The sequence below is a fragment of the Geospiza fortis genome, unplaced genomic scaffold (assembly GCF_000277835.1).
Source record: "Geospiza fortis unplaced genomic scaffold, GeoFor_1.0 scaffold145, whole genome shotgun sequence".
In the NCBI taxonomy this organism is placed as follows: Eukaryota; Metazoa; Chordata; class Aves; order Passeriformes; family Thraupidae; genus Geospiza; species Geospiza fortis.
In genome coordinates this window covers 3,079,904-3,087,869 of record NW_005054362.1, presented here as the reverse complement: position 1 = coordinate 3,087,869, position 7,966 = coordinate 3,079,904, and the positions used below count along the sequence as shown (strand labels likewise).

General features: G+C 50.5%; 2 protein-coding genes across 3 annotated transcripts; one reads left to right on the top strand and one right to left on the bottom strand.

Annotated features, from left to right (window-relative positions):
- Nucleotides 1-68: 68 nt before the first annotated feature.
- DIABLO (diablo IAP-binding mitochondrial protein) lies at nucleotides 69-3,781 on the top strand. Of its 2 annotated transcripts, none has more exons than XM_031059468.1 (5): nucleotides 69-720; nucleotides 925-1,053; nucleotides 1,921-2,031; nucleotides 2,132-2,228; nucleotides 3,175-3,781. In XM_031059468.1, exons 1-5 carry the CDS (start codon nucleotides 568-570, stop codon nucleotides 3,381-3,383), a joined length of 699 nt encoding a protein of 232 aa, XP_030915328.1. In that variant the 5' UTR covers nucleotides 69-567; the 3' UTR covers nucleotides 3,384-3,781. The 2 variants fall into 2 exon arrangements, with proteins under 2 accessions (XP_030915328.1, XP_014163707.1); XM_014308232.2 differs by having other exon boundaries at nucleotides 75-720; nucleotides 922-1,053.
- A 2,341-nt stretch (nucleotides 3,782-6,122) lies between these two features.
- B3GNT4 (UDP-GlcNAc:betaGal beta-1,3-N-acetylglucosaminyltransferase 4) lies at nucleotides 6,123-7,921 on the bottom strand. Its single transcript, XM_005424026.1, has one exon. It carries the CDS (start codon nucleotides 7,919-7,921, stop codon nucleotides 6,803-6,805), a length of 1,119 nt encoding a protein of 372 aa, XP_005424083.1. The 3' UTR covers nucleotides 6,123-6,802.
- Nucleotides 7,922-7,966: the final 45 nt, after the last annotated feature.

Sequence of the window (7,966 nt, the reverse complement as noted above, 5' to 3'; positions counted from 1 at the left end):
GGACTGCCCGCACCGCACTCCCCACCCGCAGGCTGTAGGCTAAAGAGTACACGGCGTGAAGGAAGGAAAATCCACCGTTGTTTTCATTAAATTGCTGTAGAACCACCAAAAAACCTCTCATTGCTCTGTGCTTCTGTTTTTCCGCTCGAATATTTCCATGATAGCCCCTGACCCCAGGGCATTTGCACAGCTTGGGTTGTAAGTAAAACTGGCCACAGAGACCCAAGTGTCGCTGGATTGTAACAAACCTGTCACATTTCTCACCTGCATGTACCACACGCCACTTTTAAGCATGTTTTTTAACCTATTTTCCAGTGTTATTGACTATCAGCAGTGTACCTGTACCAGCTAACATACGTTTTCTCTCTGGAAGTATTAATATTGCGCTAGTTACTGTGCTTGCCTTTTCTTGCACTTACCATTAAACAATAATACAAAATTTGAAACAAACTTACTCATCCAGTGTCACACAGCAGCATCACAGAAACCTGGCGTAGACAAGCTCCCCTCAAACGGCTTCTGGGTGTCCTTCTCCTCACTGATCCCTATTTCCCACCCCACACTGGGATGTTTCTGCTGCTAAACTTTGCCTCTTGCTTTTCCAGGCGCAGCTTCCCCGTCCTGGCCAGCGTCCGGCAGCGAGGCCTTGCGGGCAGGAGCGGGCAGTGGCACCAGGCCGTGGGGCTGGGGGTGGCCCTGTGCGCTGTCCCCGTCGTGGAGGTACCCCCAGCACCCCCTCCTTGCACCCAAACCCACCTGCCTGTCCTGGTTCTCCCCCGGGGCTGCATCCTCAGGGAGAGTTTGGCTCTCGCAGCTTTTCCTCGCCGCTGTGTTGGAGTGGTGTCCGTGGGGAGGGCGATGGCCGGGTCACACAGGGTCACACGAGGCCACACAGGGTGACACGGGTGTCTTGTGTTGCAGCAGCAGAGCTCGGGGTCCCTCAGCAACGATGCCCTGATCAGAAGAGCCGTGTCCCTGGTGACAGACAGCACGGCCACGCTGCTCTCCCAGACCACGTACGCGCTGATCGAGGCGCTCACCGAGTACACCAAGGTGAGCCCCACGCCTGGCACCCCCACTGCTGGCACTGCCAGCTGCTCTGCCACTGGCTACACCCCTTAAACCACGCTCAAAACGGGCTTTTGCAAAATTAATTTAACCAAAGTGAGGAGGGTTGAAGATGTCAGGTCCCTCGGGAACTGTGGGGTCACTGTTCTACACCAGATGTGGAAGTTACTTTTAGCTTTGTTAAACTGTTGCTTTTGGGTTAAAATTAGACAGCCCCAGAATAGTTTGGGTTGGAAGGACCTTAAAGCTCATCCAGTCCAATGAGCAGGGACACCTTTCACTGTCCCAGGGTGCTCCAAGCCCTGTCCAGCCTGGCCTTGGACATTCCAGGGATTGAGCAGCCACAGCTGCTCTGGGCAGCCTGTGCCAGGCCCCTCCCACCCTCACAGCCAAGAATTTTTCCCTAACATCCCATCCAACCCTGCCCTCTGTCAGCATGAATCCATTCCCCTTGTCCTGTCATTCCATGCTCTTTTAAGAAGTCCCTTTTTTTTCTTAGGCAAAATGACCCTGGAACTCAGAACTGGGGCTGAAGAAACTCATAACAGTTATTTATATTACCTGTGTACTGAGCTCTCTGTTCTTGGGCATTTTATTGCCCTTCTCAGCCTTTCTAAGGCCATGAACTGAGTTCCATCAGAAGAATGGCATGAGCCATACTGAAGTCTGAAACAAGAAGACACAGTTTTAATTTTGCAACTGAAGTGCCAATTTGAGTAAAGTATTTGCATTCCGGTTTACATCCTTGTCAGTACATCAAGTGTATGGAGAGTAATTTTGCTAATTAACACCGAGACAACACCAGAGCTGTGCAGGCTGTCATGGTAACTGTGCAAAATGATTCCTTGACAGGCAGTTTATACCCTGGTGTCTCTCTACAAGCAATACTCAAATCTCCTCGGGAAAATGAACTCGGAAGAGGTGGATGCGGTCTGGCAGGTGGTCATAGGAGCCAGAGTGGATGTGAGCAAACCAACCTCCCTCACCATCTGCCTCTCAGCTCTGCTCTCAGACCTCAGGAGAGCTCTCAGGTGTGTTACACCTTGTTGATTCTTTCTCCCAGATGACCACCAAGCAGCAGGAGTACCTCAGGCTGGAGTCCAGCTGGATGACGGCGCTGCGGCTGTCGGAGATGGCGGCAGAGGCCGCGTATCAGTCAGGTCTGAGCCTCTGGCCCTTGTCCCTCTGCTCCTTCTCCCTCTGCCCCTTGTCCCCCTGCCCCTTGTCCCTCTGCCCCTTGTCCCTCTCTCAGCCCAGTTCAGACACACAGTGTACACTCAGTTAACACCACAGCTGACAGCTGGTGCCTGGTTTTAGAGGTGCTGAGCACGTACATTCTGCTTTAGGCTGCGAGTCTGTGGGTTATTCTGAGAGCTAGGCCTGGAAACTTCACATGTGGTTTAGGTCAGGACTAACCATGGCAAAAAATGTCTGAGAGAAAAGTTCAGTTATTTTTAAATGCAAGGCTCAAACACGGTCCTGGGAGCCACAGAACCAAGGCTGCCTATGAATCCAGGAGGACTTTCCAGCTGGATTTAGTTATATTAAAGAAGGAAAAGATACTAATTTTGGGGTTTTTATCCCTGGAGAGATTTGAGAGCTCTGAGACTGAGTTATGGACTGGTTTGTGGTAAATGGGCAAAGTTACTGGAGTGGAGAAGGGAGGGAAAGCAGTGAATACACAGAGATACCCTCATTCTGTAGGTCTCTGGAGAAGACCCAGAAATCTGTGGGAGCATGGGAGGAGAATGGTGGGAATTCAGCAGTGCCACAGGTATTCCCACTGCTGTAGGTGCCAGGATGGGATGAGGACTGAAAGGTTCTGGCACACAGGGACTGGGCTGGGCTCAGCTGTCAAACCCACTGGCACAAGGTGATCCCTCCTGTCCAACCCCAGCTGTATCCCGCTGGGATGGGAGAATTCAAGGGAGCAGTGACACCTCAAAGCAGACAAAAGGCTTGAGGTAAATGGACAATACTGAGCATTGACACAGCCCAAGAGCCCTCACCACACAGCAAAGCAGATGATGATCCCATCCATCTCCTCAGCTGAAGGTTTGCCCAGGTTTTGCTCCTGTAACCCAGGGTGCCAATCCTTCCCTGCAGGTGCAGACCAGGCCTCGGTGACAGCCCGCAGCCACATCCAGGTGCTGAAGTCCCAGGTGCAGGAGGTGAGGCTGCTGTCCCAGAAAGCAGAGACCAAATTAGCTGAAGCTCAGACAGACGAGCTCATCAAAGCCCGAGGAGAGGACTCCTCATTGCCACAGGGCGTTTTAGGAAACTCAGATGATGACCCTTACCTTCGGGAGGACTGAACAGAACTGAGCTCCCAGGGTCAGTCACACATGGAACAGTCCCAAGCTCTGAAGTGTGGGATAGTGTAAAACTGCTGAAATAAGCCTGTGATTCCATTTTTTTTTCCCCTCAAAAAGGATTGCTTTACAAATCAAGTATTTGGAAGGCTTCAGTTTTGTTTGTAACTTACCTTGTTTGTAATACTTTTGGATTCATTTATTTAAGTGTTTATCTATGCAAATGTGAAGACTGTTATCAGGGATGGCCTGGTGGTAATTGTGTCTGCTTGGAGGGTCCTGCTGCTCCCTTGGTGTGTTTGTGGGATCAGCCTCAGAAGTGTATTTAAAAATCCTTGTTTTTAACCTGTAAGATAAATGATGACTATGAGGAGATGCCTCTATTAAACTGTGCAAAAGCAGCTCATTGTGGGTGTGTCCATTTGGGGACGAAATTAGGCTTTGCTTTCTATTTGAATTTAAAAGTTTTTAACCTCTGAGTTGGCAGCTGCACCAAATTACACTGGGCTTCAGTCAGGGGAAATATTTGCTCTGGAGCTGAGAACTTCCCATGGAGTCACCCAGGCTCTTGGTGCAGTTTTGTTCAGCACAGCAAATTTATTTCACCCAGCATCACCCCTGGGGGAGGTTCCCCAGGAAGCAATGGGGAGGTTTGATTTTCAATATATTGTAGTTATAAACAAAATTGTTTTGGCAGCTGCTGTGTACTGTTCTACAAAGCACTGAGCAAAAGAGTTTTACATATTTGAATGCTTCCCAGTTCAAGTTTCAGGAAATAATCTTAATTATTTCTTTTGCAAGCTTAATGTTTCACTGCAGGTTTCAAAACCACGGGTGTCTTTCACCGTTCATTTCCTAACTTGACAGCTGGTGTGAAATTTGCTTTGTAGAACAGCATCCACTTGAACTTTATCACTGATGATTGGATTCCCATCTGCCAGGTTTTGTAAGAAAGCACACGTTAATCAAAGGTTTTTCACCACAGATTAGCATCTGATGTATCTGTGTCAAGGTTGGTGTTACAAAATTGAGTTGTGCCTGAATTTTCTTACCTGCAGCATAAAAGATGTCTCATTTTGGCTGCCTTTGGAACAAATGCAATCTCAGGTGCACAGCACTGTTCATTTATAGATTAAGTAGTAAAAAGAAAATTAACAAACCATCTTTCCTTGCTCCTCACTGGGTGCTGCTGTATCCAAGGAGGATGGCACAGTCTGGAATTCAGCTCAGAGGGAGCTGCCCATGTCTGCTGTGCCAAACACAGCTCTGGGCTGGAGCATTAGGGGAAAAAAACTCCTGTGGTGAGAGGATTACTTGGGTGGTGGCACAGCTGAGCCCTCAGGAGCCAAATGCAGTCTCAGGTCAACCTCTAACCACAGCTGCTCTACTTTTGTACCTTGTGCAGTTGAAGAACATCTGCCAAGCCCCTGACCCGAGTGCACAAACAAGTTGTGTACCTTTCAGGATGCCACAGTAACTTACTCAGATGTTTGCATGGCACTGCCAGGAGCCTGCTAAGCCAGGAAAGTCCCTCTTCCCCTTTCAGGGCCTGCTCCCAGCCCTGCTGTGACCCCACTTCTCGTTTCACTGTATGTACTGCTCCTCCTGCCCGAGAGCTTCTCACACACATCCAGCCCGATGTGACTGGAACCAACCAGCCAGTGCAGCCAAGTCAAAGTGGCTGAGCTGCCAGTTGGGGGTTAGCCCACACACCTAAACCCACAACAGACATGACATCATGCTCTGTGCTCCTGAGTTTGCACTGGGAATCATCGAGTGGATCACAAAAGTGCTGGCACAGCAGCTCACAGGGCACCACGGTGCCTGCCCTGTGCAGTCTCCTCTCCAGGACCAGCAGCAGGGCCCAGAGAACTGTGCCCAGAACCTGGGCTTGCTGCTGACACTCAGCCTTGTTTACAAACCTGAAAGTACACAGAGGCACTTTCTCAGCTACAGTTAATGAAACCCTGTTGGAGCTGCAGCCAGAAAACACAGTAACAGCTTGCACAAGACCACCCTGAGGATGGACACCCACCAATTCTTTGAGACAAACCCCTTCTCACACCTGGCACAGAAAGAGCTCCTGTGAGGTGGCACCTTTGCCCCAAGAGCCTGGGTCAGCCCTGGGGCTCAGCCAGAGCTCCCCCAGGTGCTCCAGAGGGCCAAGAGAGCACAGCCTACAGCAATCCTTCAACATCCCACTGAGAGCTGCCACACCTCTGCTCTCAGGGTGTCCCTGTCTGTAGGAGCCTCCTGGCAGCACTTCCTGGGCACTTCTGAAAGCTCCAGCTCCCATCTGGTGGGGGATGGATGGATGCTGGGCAGCTGGCACTACAGACAGCAATTACAACAGCACAGCACAAAGGACTCTGCTTGCTCTAATCACACACTTCCTCTTTACTCAATTGCTTGTTTTTTCCCCTAAGGCTTCCAGGCTGCTTCCTGCTCATCCACAGCTCCTGCTCTAGCAGGAAGATACTGATAAGCTTCACAAAAGAACCACCAAAACTTAGTCCTATATTTGATCTTAACAACTCCAGCACGTTCAGATTTAGCACTTTTTTGTCAGTGCATCTTGTCTGAACAGGGCAGAGAACAGCTCACAGAAAAAGAAGTGGCAGGTATCCATTTCCACTAACATTTTCCTCTTTAATGCAAATACCCAGCAGCAGATCTCAGCCTTCCCTGGATTTTAGGGCTCTTAGCTTTCAGAAGACCTAAGAATATTCCCATGTAAATACTCTTCAAAACTATTTTATTTATACACAACATTACAACGACAACAAACCAAACACCTCCCACACAACATGGGAAGCTACAGCCACTCTTCCTGCCACCATGACGATTCAAAACACGTGGCTCCTCTCAAGCCAGATCAGAAAGTGTTTGTGCTAAAGTTTCCGGTGCATGTAAACCTTTGTGAGTTTCTGCAAAAGCCAAAGGGCTGGAGGCTGAGCCCAGTCTCCCAGATCATCATCACTGCTGTCTTAAGGCCATGTATTTTTGAAGCTCTTCCTTCCCCACTCCACTCCCTTTCTCCTGCTGTGTGGTAGGAGCTGTGGGGTTGCTGCCCTGGGACAGCAGACCCAGCAGGACATATTGGCCTTTCTTCCATGCCTTCAAGTAAGTTTCAAATGCTCTGTGACTCCTTAGTCATCGCTGGCTGTCCCACATGAGACTGACTTTGGCCAGCAGTGCAGGTGGCACTTGTGACTTCCCCTGGCACAGTCTGGCTGGGAAGCCACTGACCACATCCCCACCCTGTGACAATTCAACTGCTTCAAGTAACCCCCAACAGACAAAGACTCACTGCAAACCAAACCACAACAGGTCCAGTGCAGCCTGTTAGTAACAGACACATTTCTACCACAACCTGGTTTTTAGTTTAAGTACCCTGTGACCAGCCACAACCCCTGGGCTCATCAGTAGCTCCTTTTCCAGCCCCTGCTGTAGCTGTGTGTCACTGACACCGCACACCTAATGCTGTCATCCTTCACCAGCGTCCACATGATCCACATCTCCGTTGGGTTCAGTCTGTGCACAACCATCAGCTCTTTGTACAAGCATGGATCAAAAGGGTTGAAAGGTCTCTGGATCCCAAAAGTCTTAAAGCCAGCATGGTTCTTTGGGGTCACTGACATCTTTGCCAGACACATTCCCACAAACACATCATCTATGGGGAAGAGCTCCATGTCCTCTGCGGTGCTCTGGAGGCGACGCACTGTCTCTCTAGACATCACATATCCCCCTCCTCCTGCATAGAGGGGATAGAAGGTGGCCCCATACATGGGCTCTGGAATGAAGTATTTGACCTTGGTGTTCCTGATGGGCCGGGCATTGGCGATCACGTCCCCAACAAAGAGATCCTGTTCAGGGTCCAGCTCCTGGAGGAACTCCACGATGTTGTAAGTGTTGACAAACACGTCATCGTCGCCCTTCAGCACGAACCTGGCGTGCTGGCAATCCTCCGTGAACCAGCGGAGGAAATGCAGCTCCTTGAGGGTCAGGTTGAAGAAGTCATCAACAAAATCCCACTGCAAGATGTCATCGAACTGCTGGCTCTCGTAAGCCAGCAGCTGGTGCAGGGGCTGCAGCTGGATTTTGGCCTCGGAGCGCCCTAGGAGGAACACCAGCCTGATGTGCCTGCCCCCAATGGACACCTCCTTCCCCCATGTGTTCCTGATGGCCACGCGCCGGTCCACGTTGATGGGGGAAGACTTGATGGCCAGCAGGAGGAACATCTCTTTGCTACACCTGGAAGGTCTCAGCAGGACCGAGAAGTTCCTGCAGTGCTTGTAGGTTAGGAAGACTCGGTGAGGCTCTGGGAGGGTGAGAGAAGAATTGGCAAAGGTCAAGTTCGGCAAACACTTGCTGTGCTCAGCGCTGTCCAGAACAGAACGCTGCAGTCTGTGATCCACCACATCCACTTTCTGCTCTGCTGATGATGCTGCCAACTTCGCCTCCTTCTTCATGTAAAACACGCAGGCCAGCAGCGTGATTGAGAAGGTGTAAAGCGCCAGGCTTTTAATCCTGGGATACATGGCAGCACCCGGCGGGGGACCGGCCCCGTGCGGGCAGATGAACAC

Bases quoted from the DNA above. Each gene is read 5' to 3' on its own strand.
- DIABLO (XM_014308232.2), top strand. From the start codon at position 568: ATGTTTCTGCTGCTAAACTTTGCCTCTTGCTTTTCCAGGCGCAGCTTC. The intron at 1,054-1,920 runs GTGAGCCCCACG...ATTCCTTGACAG, and splicing joins CGCTCACCGAGTACACCAAG to GCAGTTTATACCCTGGTGTC. The intron at 2,032-2,131 runs GTGAGCAAACCA...TCTTTCTCCCAG, and splicing joins TCATAGGAGCCAGAGTGGAT to ATGACCACCAAGCAGCAGGA.
- B3GNT4 (XM_005424026.1), bottom strand. From the start codon at position 7,921: ATGTATCCCAGGATTAAAAGCCTGGCGCTTTACACCTTCTCAATCACG.